The sequence below is a fragment of the Salvelinus alpinus genome, chromosome 11 (assembly GCF_045679555.1).
Source record: "Salvelinus alpinus chromosome 11, SLU_Salpinus.1, whole genome shotgun sequence".
In the NCBI taxonomy this organism is placed as follows: Eukaryota; Metazoa; Chordata; class Actinopteri; order Salmoniformes; family Salmonidae; genus Salvelinus; species Salvelinus alpinus.
In genome coordinates this window covers 17713029-17732972 of record NC_092096.1, presented here as the reverse complement: position 1 = coordinate 17732972, position 19944 = coordinate 17713029, and the positions used below count along the sequence as shown (strand labels likewise).

At 46.4% G+C, this 19944-nt stretch overlaps 1 protein-coding gene across 1 annotated transcript in view; it reads right to left on the bottom strand.

Moving 5' to 3' along the window:
• Window positions 1–208: 208 nt before the first annotated feature.
• LOC139533655 (gamma-secretase-activating protein-like) overlaps window positions 209–19944 on the bottom strand; it is a 49839-nt gene continuing 30103 nt past the window's right edge. The window contains exons 23-31 of the mRNA XM_071331886.1: window positions 15110–15171; window positions 12006–12101; window positions 11046–11116; window positions 10682–10776; window positions 10334–10453; window positions 7442–7503; window positions 1691–1795; window positions 1474–1570; window positions 209–1328 (exon numbers count right to left, since the gene is read on the bottom strand). Of these exons, the coding sequence (XP_071187987.1) occupies window positions 1228–1328; window positions 1474–1570; window positions 1691–1795; window positions 7442–7503; window positions 10334–10453; window positions 10682–10776; window positions 11046–11116; window positions 12006–12101; window positions 15110–15171 (809 nt within the window). The 3' untranslated portion in view covers window positions 209–1227. The remainder of the gene's footprint in view (window positions 1329–1473; window positions 1571–1690; window positions 1796–7441; window positions 7504–10333; window positions 10454–10681; window positions 10777–11045; window positions 11117–12005; window positions 12102–15109; window positions 15172–19944) is intronic.

Sequence of the window (19944 nt, the reverse complement as noted above, 5' to 3'; positions counted from 1 at the left end):
CTCAACCATAACAATCCACACTGCAGCAGAGTGGCTAACATTAGCATGGGATAATATACTTATTTATGGTTGACTTATCTGTCCCTTAATGTCACTGTATGAGTCATGGGGAATAGTGTCAATGTGACGCTGCCACGGCTGTCATGAGCAGTCTTATTGAACGAAGACAGACAGTTGTTAGAAACATGCAAACAAATATTTTATTTAGAGTTTCATTGATACAATATGGCTTTACACGTGTAAACATGACAACAAAAATCCCTTTTCCAGTTTATTATTGTACCTGATCCAACGCATTTCCTGGATTCCACCCCAAATCACTGTGTTATTCCTGAAATCTAACCCTGCATCAGTTCCTCTGAAATGGAAATGTACAGACATCATACAGGACTACGTGTTGTGGTAATTCAGAGAACTTCCCTTCTTACTGTAAGAGCCTCATCCATCTGGTCTGTGTGGGAGGGTTGAGCAACAGGCAGAGAGGGCACAAATATAAATCTGTCAAAGGAATGCTTAACCGATGACTATTGTCACCAGACCCATTGTTCATCAGAATCTAATGTCTTTTCATAGATTCTCATGTACTGGAACGTTGAGTAATCATCATTTAAAGTGTAATTTCAAACAGTCCCCGTTCTCTGACGCGGTCCCCGCTCTCTGACACGGTCCCCGCTCTCTGACACGGTCCCCGCTCTCTCACACGGTCCCCGCTCTCTCACACGGTCCCCGCTCTCTCACACGGTCCCCGCTCTCTGACACGGTCCCCGCTCTCTCAGAAGGTCCCCGCTCTCTCAGAAGGTCCCCGCTCTCTCACACGGTCCCCCCTCTCTCACACGGTCCCCCCTCTCTCACACGGTCCCCCCTCTCTCACACGGTCCCCCCTCTCTCACACGGTCCCCCCTCTCTCACACGGTCCCCCCTCTCTCACACGGTCCCCCTCTCTCACACGGTCCCCCTCTCTCACACGGTCCCCCTCTCTCACACGGTCCCCCTCTCTCACACGGTCCCCCTCTCTCACACGGTCCCCGCTCTCTGACACGGTCCCCGCTCTCTGACACAGTCCCCGCTCTCTGACACAGTCCCCGCTCTCTCACACAGTCCCCGCTCTCTCACACAGTCCCCGCTCTCTGAGTACTAGTGGAATATGGAGTGTTGAGTGAAAACTTGGAGCCTTGACCTGCTCCCCCTCTTTCTTCACCTCCCTCCACCTCTCTGTCTCTCCCTCCCTCACTTGTCCTGGAAGCCCAGCAGGATCAGAGTCTGTTTCAGAGCCGTCTCCTCCACAAACCTGGCATCCACATTCTCCTGCTCCTCAAAAGGGTTCAGAGCTGCAGCACAGAATAGACACACCATCAGACACCCACAGTACACACACACAGTGTACACACACAGTACACACACACAGTTTGGCTTGGCTGTTTAATAAGCTAGTTTCACTTGTAGAGACAAGAGAAACATTCTCTGAATAAATACCTCGATCTTCCACATCCAACAGAATTTTGGTCAGGAAGGTGAGAGGCAGGAACTCAGACCTGAAGCCAGGCTCGTCTCTCTCCATGAACATAGAACCCTGGAACAACAGACAAACCATCTAACTAATCAAGCCCAGCAGTATTTACTTCCTGCTCTTGGTGATATTGAATTGGTGATTGTACAGTTGATTAGTCGAAGCTGAATAAGACAGTGTTACTTTGGTTTTGGCGTGTTTCTCCAGCAGGCCTCTGACATAGTCTCTGGAGATACAGGCTGAACTGATGGGGTGATCCCACAGGTGACAGATCCTCTGCTCCATGCGCTGGAAGTAACAACAGTTATCTAGTTACCCCATGTCCTCTATCACCAGGCCTTCAACAGAAGTTTCTCAGCCTGTGTAAAACCTATCATGTTGACTGGTAAATGAGTCGCTATTCGCTATGGGCCCGATTCCGACTTAGGGAATGACGCCTTTCCTACGCACTTCTCAGTAGTTGCTATTCAGACTTACCTTATGCAGGTGCGTAACGGGCTTTGCAAGCGTGTTTACCTTGCGCATGTAATTCAACCGATGAAAACCCTCCCACTTGCTGGCCAACAGATTTTCTCGTGGAGTTTTCATTCAATATGGTTTTCAGTACACTTCTCTTAAAGCCAATATGGTTTTCAGTACATTTCTCTTAAAGCCAATATGGTTTTCAGTACATTTCTCTTAAAGCCAATATGGTTTTCAGTACATTTCTCTTAAAGCCAATATGGTTTTCAGTACATTTCTCTTAAAGCCAATATGGTTTTCAGTACATTTCTCTTAAAGCCAATATGTTTTTCAGTACATTTCTCTTAAAGCCAATATGGTTTTCAGTACATTTCTCTTAAAGCCAATATGGTTTTCAGTACATTTCTCTTAAAGCCAATATGGTTTTCAGTACATTTCTCTTAAAGCCAATATGGTTTTCAATACATTTCTCTTAAAGCCAATATGTTTTTCAGTACATTTCTCTTAAAGCCAATATGGTTTTCAGTACATTTCTCTTAAAGCCAATATGGTTTTCAGTACATTTCTCTTAAAGCCAATATGGTTTTCAATACATTTCTCTTAAAGCCAATATGGTTTTCAGTACATTTCTCTTAAAGCCAATATGGTTTTCAGTACATTTCTCTTAAAGCCGGATGTACACTACACGACTTTCAAAATCCTAACATCACTAAACCTCACATTAAACCACCATCTTTCCTGTTGTTTTTTTGTTGTCTTGCCAACCTAGTGGTGCACACTAAATGATGTGATTAGATTTAACGTAGCTACAATGAGCTGTGGCTCAAAGCAGCCTCAAACATTTTCAGTCAGACATTCACTCTTGCCATACAGAGTTGAAATATCAAGCCAACATTTTGAATTGAATAACATTGCTTGTGAGCTTCAGAGCTGTAACGATTTCAAACCAACTTGGAGGCGCACTTTGGCTTTGAAGGCAAGTACAAACACATACTAGTAGTAGTCACCGCTCCTTCTCGAGAGTCTACACATCCTGCGAAACAACGTCATCTCACTGGCTTCTTCTGGGGATTTTGTCTCCGATCTCAAAAACGTGTCTGGGACAGCTAAATCAGGGCCAAAATACTGTAGTGTACACCCGGCTTAAGCCATCCCTTTAAATACGGTGTACCCTTAATTCTAATTCTGTTGACAGACTAGATGGAGAGAACGGGTTCAGACAACAGGGATCAATGGAAGAAAGACATCTATGCATCTCCATCTCCGTTTCAACGGGTAGATTTAAAAATACTCTGATCTGTTACATTATTTAGACACATTTTAGTCTTAGGAAAGTATGTATGAATCATAAACCAACCGGTGTGGAGAGCCTTTACTCACAAAATGTATTTATGAATAAAAAATACAGTGGTTTGATTCAATGTATGAAATATTGGAAGGTGAAAAAAGTGTAGAATAGGGACAGGCCGAAGTTCAACCCCTGAGGGCGCTCAGAGAGTTCTATAGGAGCACCATCGAGAGCATACTGTCGAGCTGCATCACAGCCTGCTGCGGCAACTCCACAGCCTGCTGCGGCAACTCCACCGCCGCGGACCGCAAGGCACTTCAGAGGGTGATAAGTGCAGCCGAACGCACCATTGGGGGCACACTGCTTGACCCGCAGGACACCTACACCACCAGGTGTCTCAGGAAGGCCAAGAAGATCATCAAGGACCTCAGCCACCCGAGCCACGCCCTTTTCTCCCCACTTCAATCACTCAGACGCGGGCAGTACAGGAGCATCATGACAAAAACAAACAGACTGGCCAATAGCTTCTGCCCTGAGACCATCAGGCTGCTAAATAGCCACCACTAGTCAGCTACCTGCCCCCCCCCCGCTACTCCCCCTATGGACATTTCCCACCCACCCCCCCAACTGACTTTTACTCTGCCCCCACCCCAACGACATTCATCACTGTTGCAGTTGTTAATATGTATATTATAATTGTAATTCATTTTTATTAATCATTTTTATTGATTTGATTTCACTTGGTCCCCACACCCCCTCAATGATCATGCTGCTCCCCTGCAGTCATTCCCCCCACCTCCTCAACAGTCTTTACTCTGCTCCCCTGCAGTCATTCCCCCCACCTCCTCAACAGTCTTTACTCTGCTTCCCTGCAGTCATTCCCCCCACCTCCTCAACAGTCTTTACTCTGCTCCCCTGCAGTCATTCCCCCCACCTCCTCAACAGTCTATACTCTGCTCCCCTGCAGTCATTCCCCCCACCTCCTCAACAGTCTTTACTCTGCTCCCCTGCAGTCATTCCCCCCCTCCTCAACAGTCTTTACTCTGATCCCCTGCAGTCATTCCCCCCCCCCTCCTCAACAGTCTTTACTCTGCTCCCCTGCAGTCATTCCCCCCACCTCCTCAACAGTCTTTACTCTGCTCCCCTGCAGTCATTCCCCCTCCTCCTCAACAGTCTTTACTCTGCTCCCCTGCAGTCATTCCCCCCACCTCCTCAACAGTCTTTACTCTGCTCCCCTGCAGTCATTCCCCCTCCTCCTCAACAGTCTTTACTCTGTTCCCCTGCAGTCATTCCCCCACCTCCTCAACAGTCTTTACTCTGCTCCCCTGCAGTCATTCCCCCACCTCCTCAACAGTCTTTACTCTGTTCCCCTGCAGTCATTCCCCCACCTCCTCAACAGTCTTTACTCTGCTCCCCTGCAGTCATTCCCCCTCCTCCTCAACAGTCTTTACTCTGCTCCCCTGCAGTCATTCCCCCACCTCCTCAACAGTCTTTACTCTGCTCCCCTGCAGTCATTCCCCCCACCTCCTCAACAGTCTTTACTCTGCTCCCCTGCAGTCATTCCCCCTCCTCCTCAACAGTCTTTACTCTGCTCCCCTGCAGTCATTCCCCCCCCTCCTCAACAGTCTTTACTCTGCTCCCCTGCAGTCATTCCCCCCACCTCCTCAACAGTCTTTACTCTGCTCCCCTGCAGTCATTCCCCCTCCTCCTCAACAGTCTTTACTCTGCTCCCCTGCAGTCATTCCCCCCATCTCCTCAACAGTCTTTACTCTGCTCCCCTGCAGTCATTCCCCCCACCTCCTCAACAGTCTTTACTCTGCTCCCCTGCAGTCATTCCCCCTCCTCCTCAACAGTCTTTACTCTGCTCCCCTGCAGTCATTCCCCCCACCTCCTCAACAGTCTTTACTCTGCTCCCCTGCAGTCATTCCCCCTCCTCCTCAACAGTCTTTACTCTGTTCCCCTGCAGTCATTCCCCCACCTCCTCAACAGTCTTTACTCTGCTCCCCTGCAGTCATTCCCCCACCTCCTCAACAGTCTTTACTCTGTTCCCCTGCAGTCATTCCCCTACCTCCTCAACAGTCTTTACTCTGCTCCCCTGCAGTCATTCCCCCTCCTCCTCAACAGTCTTTACTCTGCTCCCCTGCAGTCATTCCCCCACCTCCTCAACAGTCTTTACTCTGCTCCCCTGCAGTCATTCCCCCCACCTCCTCAACAGTCTTTACTCTGCTCCCCTGCAGTCATTCCCCCTCCTCCTCAACAGTCTTTACTCTGCTCCCCTGCAGTCATTCCCCCCACCTCCTCAACAGTCTTTACTCTGCTCCCCTGCAGTCATCCCCCCCACCTCCTCAACAGTCTTTACTCTGTTCCCCTGCAGTCATTCCCCCTCCTCCTCAACAGTCTTTACTCTGTTCCCCTGCAGTCATTCCCCCCACCTCCTCAACAGTCTTTACTCTGCTCCCCTGCAGTCATTCCCCCTCCTCCTCAACAGTCTTTACTCTGCTCCCCTGCAGTCATTCCCCCACCTCCTCAACAGTCTTTACTCTGCTCCCCTGCAGTCATTCCCCCTCCTCCTCAACAGTCTTTACTCTGCTCCCCTGCAGTCATTCCTCCTCCTCCTCAACAGTCTTTACTCTGCTCCCCTGCAGTCATTCCCCCTCCTCCTCAACAGTCTTTACTCTGTTCCCCTGCAGTCATTCCCCCCACCTCCTCAACAGTCTTTACTCTGCTCCCCTGCAGTCATTCCCCCACCTCCTCAACAGTCTTTACTCTGCTCCCCTGCAGTCATTTCCCCACCTCCTCAACAGTCTTTACTCTGCTCCTCTGCAGTCATTCCCCCTCCTCCTCAACAGTCTTTACTCTGCTCCCCTGCAGTCATTCCCCCCACCTCCTCAACAGTCTTTACTCTGTTCCCCTGCAGTCATTCTCCCCACCTCCTCAACAGTCTTTACTCTGCTCGTCTGCAGTCATTTCCCCACCTCCTCAACAGTCTTTACTCTGCAGTCATTCCCCCTCCTCCTCAACAGTCTTTACTCTGCTCCCCTGCAGTCATTCCCCCCACCTCCTCAACAGTCTTTACTCTGCTCGTCTGCAGTCATTCCCCCACCTCCTCAACAGTCTTTACTCTGCCTCCACCCCAATGGACATGTATTATTCATCACTGCCACAGTTATAATGTATATAGTGCCATTTCTATTGTTTTATTACCATTCTCATTATTTTATTTCCCTTCGTCCTGCATGTTGGAGCCTAAGATGTTCAAAACCGAGGTTAGAATACGACGTATCTGTAGACACCTCCGCCACGCTCTAACCTCCACCCCAAACAAAACCGAGGTCAGAATACGACGTATCTGTAGACACCTCCGCCACGCTCTAACCTCCACCCCAAACAAAACCGAGGTCAGAATACGACTGTAGACACCTCCGCCACGCTCTAACCTCCACCCCAAACAAAACCGAGGTCAGAATACGACGTATCTGTAGACACCTCCGCCACGCTCTAACCTCCACCCCAAACAAAACCGAGGTCAGAATACGACGTATCTGTAGACACCTCCGCCACGCTCTAACCTCCACCCCAAACAAAACCGAGGTCAGAATACGACTGTAGACACCTCCGCCACGCTCTAACCTCCACCCCAAACAAAACCAAGGTCAGAATACGACGTATCTGTAGACACCTCCGCCACGCTCTAACCTCCACCCCAAACAAAACCGAGGTCAGAATACGACTGTAGACACCTCCGCCACGCTCTAACCTCCACCCCAAACAAAACCAAGGTCAGAATACGACTGTAGACACCTCCGCCACGCTCTAACCTCCACCCCAAACAAAACCGAGGTCAGAATACGACGTATCTGTAGACACCTCCGCCACGCTCTAACCTCCACCCCAAACAAAACCGAGGTCAGAATACGCATAGAGAGAAGTGCATCTAAAGGGAATTACGTTCCATTTACGTGCGCTTAACTCGGGTCGGGATCCCCCCTTATGAGAATGAACAGCAGAAGGAATGCTTTGTTTCTCTGTTGTACCTTCTCCACTTCCTCTCTTGGCTGCAACAACAGTCCAAGAATTCTCTGATTGGCTAAAAACAAAAATCACATTCCACTGCTTAGACAGCTGGAAGTAACAAACATCAGCAACTACACGATGCAATTAACACCTTTGAGAGAAACTTTTACCTCCGGTAGTCTCTTCAGAACGCTGAACTTCAGCTCCTCGTTGGCATCACTGTTGTCTAGATCTACACAAGAGGAAAAATAGACCGTTTTTTAATGAACTTAAAATCATCGAAACCTTTCATCTTCAGTGATACTGTTTCTATTGTCCCAGGAAGACTTTCTGGGAGTGTGAAAAACACCAAGGTCAAGTCCATATCAAACATTATCAACCATATCTAACTACTACATTATTCAAAAGACTTTAAGGGCAATTACACCAATTAATTTTGCCACTTTCTTACACAGAACTTATTCCCCAGAATTCTAACATTTTCCTTATCACCGTCTAGACGAAATACTGAAAACATGTTTTGTACTTTGCTTTCATCTTCAGAGATTGTTTTGTTTGTCCCCTGGGGAAGAGCTGTGATATAAACTGTACTGAAACTGGCCAAGCATGAAACAGTCTCTAGTATTGCCTTCTGATTGTTCCCCGGTACAAAAAGAGTCCGTGTTCCTGTTTCCACACTAACATCCCACTGTTTGGGTATTATAACATCTTAATACAAGACTGTATTGTAATGGGATATCTTAAAAGATTGAGATGTCAATGCAAGTGTTTGAGAAACCTGTCCAAGCATGAACGGGTATCTCGGGCTGTAGGCATTGCACCATTCTTCTTACCAGGTACTGACTGTCAGGGAGGGTTTGTACTCGGTGACCTTTGTATTACAAGAGTGTAACTCAAGACATTTAGATTCTCTGAAGCAAACTGTTTGGCTATAGCAATAACACGAGAATATCTTTGTAAATAAACAACTATAGATATGAAGATATGAATGGAGGTATTGTTGCAATTCAAGCCTGATGAGGGATGAGGGCATGTGTAGTCTGAGCGTGTGTCTAACAGGGATGAAACCCTGCAGGACTGTGGGTGGGAGAGGTACTGGCACTTGGCCTTCTAGCGCTTACATTCCATGATCATTGTCTTGGTAAACACTACACTGTGCAACATCTACACAACCCAGTCCCTCTCTCCAGTCCCTCGCTCCAGTCCCTCTCTCCAGTCCCTCGCTCCAGTCCCTCGCTCCAGTCCCTCGCTCCAGTCCCTCTCGCCAGTCCCTCGCTCCAGTCCCTCGCTCCAGTCCCTCGCTCCAGTCCCTCGCTCCAGTCCCTCGCTCCAACTACAGTACCAGCCAATTAGTTGTGTTGTGACAAGGTAGGGGTGGTATACAGAAGATAGCCCTATTTGGTAAAATACCAACTCCATATTATGGCGAGAACAGCTCAAATAAGCAAAGAGAAACGACAGTCCATCATTACTTTAAGACATGAAGGTCCGTCAATCCGGGAAATTTAAAGAACTTTTAATGTTTCTTCAAGTGCAGTTGCAAAAACTATCAAACACTATGATGAAACTATGAAGCACTCTCCTAACGAGAGAGCACATGTTCTATGCCAGGCGGAATCATGCCTCATTAGCTCATTATGACTGTCTCATCAACCCTGCCAGGAAATGTATCAACTTGATCTCCACTATAAAAAGCATCAAGACATTATCTCCCATTTCTTATAGAGTGGCATTTGGTTTTCAACAGCAGAGATTTGTATAAAAACTTGCTGTCAGTCTCTCCTTCCTTTTCTTAATTGTTTTTTTTCTCTACATTCTCATAAAAAGTGAATGTGTCCGAACTAGACAGACAACAAATTGAGCTGGTTGTCATAGCAACATACACAACTGTTTCCAGTTGACGAGCTAAATCGACACTTTGTTGTTGTTGCTAAAACTAAAATGGATGAGAGGAACATATAGCTATTTAGATCTTCTCAGATTTGGGCGACACTGAATGACAGAGAGAAAAGCCGCAACGAAAAAAAACACAGTTAAGAATACAAACTGCGATGTGCGTTGCTTCGAGGGCTGGCTAGCAGAGAAGAAAACAAGTTGTTGACTTCAAAACTGTCACTAAGGAAGAGTTTAACATCCTTCCATTTCAACGTCAAACATTTAGCCGGTGGTCATTTGTGAAAGAGACACCGGCTGGAATGTGGTTTTAACCTATCATCATTCAGGATTAGACCCACCTGTTGTATAAACTTTGATGAACATGTACTTCATATTGTGTGTGTGTGTGTGTGTGTGTGTGTGTGTGTGTGTGTGTGTGTGTGTACTGTATCTTTCTAACGTTGTAATGTCACCTTCACACTGAACTCCCAGACCTATAACTCAAAGGCTTTTTGACAGTTACAGTGACCATGATAAATCAATGAACAGAGCGGCATCTTACATTTTGTGACTGAGCTATTGCTGTTAGTGTCCTCAGATTAGATTGACCTCTAGGTGTACGTCCCAAATGCCACACTATTCCTGATATAGTGCACTACTTTTGACCAAAACCCACTTTCGACACAGTTACAGTATTAATCTGTATTGAAGCATGGAGGAGTCAGACGCGGTTACAGTATTAATCTGTATTGAAGCATGGAGGAGTCAGACGCGGTTACAGTATTAATCTGTATTGAAGCATGAAGGAGTCAGACGCGGTTACAGTATTAATCTGTATTGAAGCATGGAAGAGGCAAACGCGGTTACAGTAGTAATCTGTATTGAAGCATGGAGGAGGCAGACGCGGTTACACTGTAAGTCAGACAGTAATGAATCTAAGAGGTTCCAGCTTACTGTGGAAAAGTACAGAACTGTATTGCCAGCTCTCTGACTCAGTGTTCATGAGGACACACCTTCCTGTAGTAATTACTGAGAAATTACATTATGGCACAATAACTGAATCATGCCAATCTGATAAATGGTGTGTATATACAGGGTATATGTACATATTGTGTGTCTATAGCCCTGTGTGTGTGTGTGTGTGTGTGTGTGTGTGTGTGTGTGTGTGTGTGTAGTGCAGCGTGAACCTGTCATGAGTCGTGAGACGAAGGTCTCAGTGAGCAGCAGCACACCATGGTCAACGTACTGCAGGAAGGTGTGTCTGGGGAGACAGCGAACCCCCAACACGGACAGCAGAGTGTGATACCCTGCAGACACACAGCAACACCACGTCAGATGCCATTTGCTTGAATATTTATTTAATATTGTAGAGGCAGGCTCTCTATGAGCTCTGTTGAAGTGCTTTGTTATTTTGAGACACTGGACAGGGAGGTTAAAGTTAATTTAACGCCTTGGTTATTTCGAGAAGGTTGAACAAGGTAAAATACATGAATAAACAGTGTTATTTTGAGGAGATTAAACAGGGTTCTTCTTACCAGGAGGGAGGGGGAGACACAGAGTCTTTGTAGCCTCCAGTATCCGACACATCACGTGAAACACTGCCCACTCCGCTGAGCTCCCCTGCTGCTTTCTACAGCAGATAGGAGAGTAAACATCAATGGAACAGGACTTACATACACACTGTAGACACACACACACACACACTAACACAAACTAAAACACACACACACACACAATAATAGACTAACACACACACTAACACAAACTAAACACACACACACAAACTAATCACACACAAACAAAACACACAATAATAGACTAACACACACACACACTAACTAACTAAACACACACACACTAACACAAACTAAACACACACTAACACAGGGAGCAACTTACAAGCACAGCACCAAAGGCCCCAGTTTGTACTTCAGCCACACAGACTCCAGCATGCGTCTGATCAGCTCCAGCTACACACACCAAACACACACACACCAAACACACACACACACACACACACACACACACCAAACAAGCACAAACACACACACAGAAAAGAGGTCAGGGATGAATGCTGAGAATTTAAACTTCTGATTTACTCAAATGTTACATGATAAGACCACTTTTAAAACGTTTCACATTCACTTCCTATTTCTACAGTTTCACACACTGTAACACTTCCTATTTTCTCTATTGAGCATCAAATGAATAGTAGTCCGTCCAACACGTAGCAAGAGAAACAGGTGTTACTATGATTTATTTATACACTGCCACTTTCACACCCATTACATCCCGACACACACACACCGCTAGCCGACTAACACACACACACACCGCTAGCCAACTAACACACACACACACACACACACCGCTAGCCAACTAACACACACACACACACACACACCGCTAGCCAACTGACACACACACACACCACTAGCTGACTAACACACACTGTGACTGACCAAGCATGACTACTCACATCCTCTTCCCCTCTCTCTCTTACTGCAATAACAGGAAGAAACACCACCACATTTACATCCCGACACACAATCTCACACTCACACACACTTTATGGAACGGCTTGTGTCTTCCTGATATGGAGTACATTATTTCCATGTTCAGGGTGTTCTTCAGTCAGTGATATCTATGTGTACCGTACAGAGCCTCTCTGACGTCATAACTGAGCTGTGAACTGTGGGAAGTAGATCTGTCTTCCACAGGAGGAAATACATGTATTGGAGGATAATGGTTATTGTCATTTCTCAACTACAATCTGTCTGTCTCAGGCCTTTCTTTCTGTAACCGCAAAAACAATGAAAACAGTGTTTGGGTAATACACTGTAGAATAACTACACACACCAGCTTGGCCACGTAGTTCACCACCAGCACGTCGATCTTCTTCTTCCCCAGACGAGGCAGGTGTCTGTTGAGGTGCTCTCTCAGCTTGTCCACCATCTATGGGAAACACAACACTTCACATTGAAGGTGTCTGTCTGTCTGTGTGTGTGTGTCTGTGTGTGTGCTTCCCTTGATGTTTCTCTGTTTCCTCTGTTTTTCCTGTTTCCTCTGTTTCCCTGCTCCTCTGTTTCCCTGCTCCTCTGTTTCCCTGCCCCTCTGTTTCCCTGCTCCTCTGTTTCCCTGCTCCCCTGCCTCTGTTTCCCTGCTCCTCTGTTTCCCTGCTCCTCTGTTTCCCTGCTCCTCTGTTTCCCTGCTCCTCTGTTTCCCTGCTCCTCTGTTTCCCTGCTCCTCTGTTTCCCTGCTCCTCTGTTTCCCTGCTCCTCTGTTTCCCTGCTCCCCTGCTCCTCTGTTTCCCTGCTCCTCTGTTTCCCTGCTCCTCTGTTTCCCTGCTCCTCTGTTTCCCTGCTCCTCTGTTTCCCTGCTCCTCTGTTTCCTTGCTCCTCTGTTTCCCTGCTCCTCTGTTTCCCTGCTCCTCTGTTTCCCTGCTCCTCTGTTTCCCTGCTCCTCTGTTTCCCTGCTCCTCTGTTTCCCTGCCTCTCTGTTTCCCTGCTCCTCTGTTTTCCTGTTTCCCTGCTCCTCTGTTTCCCTGCTCCTCTGTTTCCCTGCTCCTCTGTTTCCCTGCTCCTCTGTTTCCCTGCTCCTCTGTTTCCCTGCTCCTCTGTTTCCCTGCTCCTCTGTTTCCCTGCTCCTCTGTTTCCCTGCTCCTCTGTTTCCCTGCTCCTCTGTTTTCCTGTTCCTCTAACAGTGTCCTACATTCTTATTAACAGGAAGGAGAGTGGAGCAGGAGCCTACTGGGACGTACATACACACACTGCAGGTAGGTACACACACACACACAAACTGCAGGTACACACCACCACACACACACACTGTATGTACACACACACACACACATTGTAGGTACACATATACACACACACACACACACTGCAGGTACACACACACATACACACTGCAGGTACACACTGCAGGTACACACTGCAGGTAGGTACACACACTGCAGGTACACACACACACTCTGCAGGTACACACACACACACACACACACACTCTGCAGGTACACACACACACATTGCAGGTACACACACACACACACACACACTCTGCAGGTACACACACACACTGCAGGTACACACACACACACTGCAGGTACACACACACACACACTGCAGGTACACACACTGCAGGTACACACACACACACTGCAGGTACACACACACACACTGCAGATACACACACACACACTGCAGATACACACACACACACTGCAGATACACACTCCTGGAGCAGGAGACCTATCTGACCTGCAGATGGAATAGCCTGCTGGGAGCAGAGCTGACGGGTCTAAGAATAGTTACCCTGCTGGGTGATGCTGAGAGGACCACATCTACCCTAGTGTTTTACAACGGGGGATAGGTAGAATAGTTACCCTGCTGGGTGATGCTGAGAGGACCACATCTACCCTAGTGTTTTACAACGGGGGATAGGTAGAATAGTTACCCTGCTGGGTGATGCTGAGAGGACCACATCTACCCTAGTGTTTTACAACGGGGGATAGGTAGAATAGTTACCCTGCTGGGTGATGCTGAGAGGACCACATCTACCCTAGTGTTTTACAACTGGGGATAGGTAGAATAGTTACCCTGCTGGGTGATGCTGAGAGGACCACATCTACCCTAGTGTTTTACAACGGGGGATAGGTAGAATAGTTACCCTGCTGGGTGATGCTGAGGACCACATCTACACTAGTGTTTTACAACGGGGGATAGGTAGAATAGTTACCCTGCTGGGTGATGCTGAGAGGACCACAGCTACCCTAGTGTTTTACAACGAGGGATAGGTAGAATAGTTACACTGCTGGGTGATGCTGAGAGGACCACATCTACCCTAGTGTTTTACAACGGGGGATAGGTAGAATAGTTACCCTGCTGGGTGATGCTGAGAGGACCACAGCTACCCTAGTGTTTTACAACGGGGGATAGGTAGAATAGTTACCCTGCTGGGTGATGCTGAGAGGACCACATCTACCCTAGTGTTTTACAACGGGGGATAGGTAGAATAGTTACCCTGCTGGGTGATGCTGAGAGGACCACATCTACCCTAGTGTTTTACAACTGGGGATAGGTAGAATAGTTACCCTGCTGGGTGATGCTGAGAGGACCACATCTACCCTAGTGTTTTACAACGGGGGATAGGTAGAATAGTTACCCTGCTGGGTGATGCTGAGGACCACATCTACACTAGTGTTTTACAACGGGGGATAGGTAGAATAGTTACCCTGCTGGGTGATGCTGAGAGGACCACAGCTACCCTAGTGTTTTACAACGGGGGATAGGTAGAATAGTTACACTGCTGGGTGATGCTGAGAGGACCACATCTACCCTAGTGTTTTACAACGGGGGATAGGTAGAATAGTTACCCTGCTGGGTGATGCTGAGAGGACCACAGCTACCCTAGTGTTTTACAACGGGGGATAGGTAGAATAGTTACCCTGCTGGGTGATGCTGAGAGGACCACATCTACCCTAGTGTTTTACAACTGGGGATAGGTAGAATAGTTACCCTGCTGGGTGATGCTGAGAGGACCACAGCTACCCTAGTGTTTTACAACGGGGGATAGGTAGAATAGTTACCCTGCTGAAAAGCTAACGTCACCTAAACCTCAGGGACAGCAATTTCAGGATGGAAATAGTTACTGCTGTAAGGCTAAAAACTCCTGGGAATAGACTGCAATGTCAGGATGGAAAAGGGACAACTATTTTTATCATTGTGTGTGTGTTGTCAGCTAACTGCCTGCCCTGATGAACCTTGGTCTTGGTAAGCTGGACAAGCCTGCATTCCAACCCAGCACTAAAACAGTGCTGACACTGATCTAAGATCAGTTTAACATTTCCCCCCCTAATGGTTAAGATTAGGATCTGGGGAGGGTAAGCTGATCCTAGATCTGTCTGTGCCCGAGGGCACCTTCCACCCAGAGTCTGATGGCTGCTGTATCCTCTGACTCACCAGGCCTATGAGCGCCCTCTGCTGGCTATCCTCCTCCTGGAACAACGGAACCACTTCCTGATCTGCAGAGGAAAACCATAACACCGTCTATTTAGACTTTTCATGACATCTCAAAGAGTTGAACATCAGGCAAAACAAACAGTCATGAGTCAGGACGAGGAAGAGGATTGCCTAATGATTTAAGAGAGATGAGTGAATAGGGTTGCACATTTTGGGGAATATTCAGAGGTGGAAACTTTCCATGGGAATTAATGGGAATATATGGGAATTAACAGGAATATATGCAAATTAATACTAAAGAAACTAAAGCTTTGGTTGTCTTCCTCTCAGCCTTCCATGTCTTCTCCCTGGACCTCCTCAATGTCCACCTCTTGAACATCAGACTCCGAGGCCTCATCTTCACTGTCACTTTCCAATCTGGTTGAGGATGGCTCGTTGTCAGGCTCAAAAAGCCTCAAATTTGCACGGATGGCCACCTATTGTTCAACCCTGGTATTGGTCAGCCTGTTGTGTGCTTTGGTGTGTGTGTTCCCAAACAAGGACCAGTTGCGCTCTGAGGCGGCTGATGGTGGGATTTGGAGGATGATGGAGGCAACAGGGAAAAGAGCCTCAGATCCACAAAGTCCTTTCCATCAGGTGGCTGATGAGATATGTTGGCACGACTGCCATATTGCATCTCCATCCCAAAGCCCTTGCTTGGAAGTGTACTTCGCCAGACTGCCAAGAACCTTGCCCTCATCCAGGCCAAGGTGGTGAGACACGGTAGTGATGACACCATAGGCCTTGTTGATCTCTGCACCAGACAGGATGCTCTTGCCAGCATACTTGGGGTCCAACATGTACGCTGTGACGTGTATGGGCTTCAGGCAGAAGTCTTCACGCTTTTTAATGTATTTCAGAACTGCAGTTCTGAGCGAGAGAGCAGTGTGTGTGACAGAGAGTGAGGGTGTGTATTGTCCGAGCGTGGCCCATGTGAGGTTGAGGTAGAGCGATGTTCAATCTCGTGGTTGAGCTACCACATTTGCACTGGGGTCAGGAAGCAGTGAAGGAGAGGAGAAAAAAAGAGAGAGAGAGGGAGAAAGGAAGAAAGCGAGAGAGACGCCCTTCTCCTCCCATTCTTATATAACCATGTGGCATTCTTCCCCTCTTTTCTCTCTCTCCCTGAATGATAAATCATCAACAACTGTGGGCTCCGAGAGCGATGTTCTCCAGTGGACTCAAGTATGTGACCCTGAAACTCAAGTTGGGGGATTTCTTTAACTGAAGCAGAAAATATTTCCTATCTGTAGTCAAGGGTAAATGAGCTCACGTTAAATGACCTGCCAGCGTCTTAATATAACAGTGTTATTCTATGAATAATAATCATAATAACAGCTTCATAGCCAAAGGACCAATACCAAGGTCTAGAGAGACAAGGTGTCTCACATTCCTAGAGAGACAAGGTGTCTCACATTCCTAGAGAGACAAGGTGTCTCACATTTCTAGAGAGACAAGGTGTCTCACATTCCTAGAGAGACAAGGTCTCTTACATTCCTAGAGAGACAAGGTGTCTCACATTCCTAGAGAGACAAGGTTTCTCACATTCCTAGAGAGACAAGGTTTCTTACATTCCTAGAGAGACAAGGTTTCTTACATTCCTAGAGACAAGGTTTCTCACATTCCTAGAGACAAGGTTTCTTACATTCCTAGAGAGACGAGGTTTCTTACATTCCTAGAGAGACGAGGTTTCTTACATTCCTAGAGAGACGAGGTTTCTTACATTCCTAGAGAGACGAGGTTTCTCACATTCCTAGAGAGACAAGGTGTCTTACATTCCTAGAGAGACGAGGTTTCTTACATTCCTAGAGAGACGAGGTTTCTCACATTCCTAGAGACAAGGTTTCTCACATTCCTAGAGACAAGGTTTCTTACATTCCTAGAGAGACGAGGTTTCTCACATTCCTAGAGAGACGAGGTTTCTTACATTCCTAGAGAGACGAGGTTTCTTACATTCCTAGAGAGACAAGGTTTCTTACATTCCTAGAGAGACAAGGTTTCTTACATTCCTAGAGACAAGGTTTCTTACATTCCTAGAGAGACGAGGTTTCTCACATTCCTAGAGAGACGAGGTTTCTCACATTCCTAGAGAGACGAGGTTTCTCACATTCCTAGAGAGATGAGGTTTCTCACATTCCTAGAGAGACAAGGTCTCTTACATTCCTAGAGAGACAAGGTTTCTTACATTCCTAGAGAGACAAGGTTTCTCACATTTCTAGAGAGACAAGGTTTCTTACATTCCTAGAGAGACGAGGTTTCTTACATTCCTAGAGAGACAAGGTCTCTCACATTCCTAGAGACGAGGTTTCTTACATTCCTAGAGAGACAAGGTCTCTTACATTCCTAGAGAGACAAGGTTTCTTACATTCCTAGAGAGACAAGGTCTCTTACATTCCTAGAGAGACAAGGTCTCACATTCCTAGAGACGAGGTTTCTTACATTCCTAGAGAGACAAGGTTTCTCACATTCCTAGAGAGACGAGGTTTCTCACATTCCTAGAGACGAGGTGTCTCACATTCCTAGAGAGACAAGGTTTCTTACATTCCTAGAGAGACGAGGTTTCTCACATTCCTAGAGAGACGAGGTTTCTCACATTCCTAGAGAGACAAGGTTTCTCACATTCCTAGAGAGACAAGGTCTCTTACATTCCTAGAGAGACAAGGTTTCTCACATTTCTAGAGAGACAAGGTTTCTTACATTCCTAGAGACAAGGTTTCTTACATTCCTAGAGAGACGAGGTTTCTTACATTCCTAGAGAGACAAGGTCTCTCACATTCCTAGAGACAAGGTTTCTTACATTTCTAGAGAGACGAGGTTTCTTACATTCCTAGAGACAAGGTTTCTTACATTCCTAGAGAGACGAGGTTTCTTACATTTCTAGAGAGACAAGGTTTCTCACATTCCTAGAGAGACAAGGTTTCTTACATTCCTAGAGAGACAAGGTTTCTCACATTCCTAGAGAGACGAGGTTTCTCACATTCCTAGAGAGACGAGGTTTCTCACATTCCTAGAGAGACAAGGTTTCTCACATTCCTAGAGAGACAAGGTCTCTTACATTCCTAGAGAGACAAGGTTTCTCACATTTCTAGAGAGACAAGGTTTCTTACATTCCTAGAGACAAGGTTTCTTACATTCCTAGAGAGACGAGGTTTCTTACATTCCTAGAGAGACAAGGTTTCTCACATTCCTAGAGACAAGGTTTCTTACATTCCTAGAGAGACGAGGTTTCTCACATTCCTAGAGAGACGAGGTTTCTTACATTCCTAGAGAGACGAGGTTTCTTACATTCCTAGAGAGACAAGGTTTCTTACATTCCTAGAGAGACAAGGTTTCTTACATTCCTAGAGACAAGGTTTCTTACATTCCTAGAGAGACGAGGTTTCTCACATTCCTAGAGAGACGAGGTTTCTCACATTCCTAGAGAGACGAGGTTTCTCACATTCCTAGAGAGACGAGGTTTCTCACATTCCTAGAGAGACAAGGTCTCTTACATTCCTAAAGAGACAAGGTTTCTTACATTCCTAGAGAGACGAGGTTTCTTACATTCCTAGAGAGACAAGGTCTCTCACATTCCTAGAGACGAGGTTTCTTACATTCCTAGAGAGACAAGGTCTCTTACATTCCTAGAGAGACAAGGTTTCTTACATTCCTAGAGAGACAAGGTCTCTTACATTCCTAGAGAGACAAGGTCTCTCACATTCCTAGAGACGAGGTTTCTTACATTCCTAGAGAGACAAGGTTTCTCACATTCCTAGAGAGACGAGGTTTCTCACATTCCTAGAGACGAGGTGTCTCACATTCCTAGAGAGACAAGGTTTCTTACATTCCTAGAGAGACGAGGTTTCTCACATTCCTAGAGAGACAAGGTCTCTTACATTCCTAGAGAGACAAGGTTTCTCACATTTCTAGAGAGACAAGGTTTCTTACAATCCTAGAGACACAAGGTTTCTCACAATCCTAGAGACACAAGGTTTCTCACATTCCTAGAGACACAAGGTTTCTCACATTCCTAGAGACAAGGTTTCTTACATTTCTAGAGAGACGAGGTTTCTTACATTCCTAGAGACAAGGTTTCTTACATTCCTAGAGAGACGAGGTTTCTCACATTCCTAGAGAGACAAGGTCTCTCACATTCCTAGAGAGACAAGGTTTCTCACATTCCTAGAGACAAGGTTTCTTACATTCCTAGAGAGACGAGGTTTCTCACATTCCTAGAGAGACGAGGTTTCTTACATTCCTAGAGAGACGAGGTTTCTTACATTCCTAGAGAGACAAGGTTTCTTACATTCCTAGAGAGACAAGGTTTCTTACATTCCTAGAGACAAGGTTTCTTACATTCCTAGAGAGACGAGGTTTCTCACATTCCTAGAGAGACGAGGTTTCTCACATTCCTAGAGAGACGAGGTTTCTCACATTCCTAGAGAGACGAGGTCTCTCACATTCCTAGAGAGACAAGGTCTCTTACATTCCTAAAGAGACAAGGTTTCTTACATTCCTAGAGAGACGAGGTTTCTTACATTCCTAGAGAGACAAGGTCTCTCACATTCCTAGAGACGAGGTTTCTTACATTCCTAGAGAGACAAGGTCTCTTACATTCCTAGAGAGACAAGGTTTCTTACATTCCTAGAGAGACAAGGTCTCTTACATTCCTAGAGAGACAAGGTCTCTCACATTCCTAGAGACGAGGTTTCTTACATTCCTAGAGAGACAAGGTTTCTCACATTCCTAGAGAGACGAGGTTTCTCACATTCCTAGAGACGAGGTGTCTCACATTCCTAGAGAGACAAGGTTTCTTACAT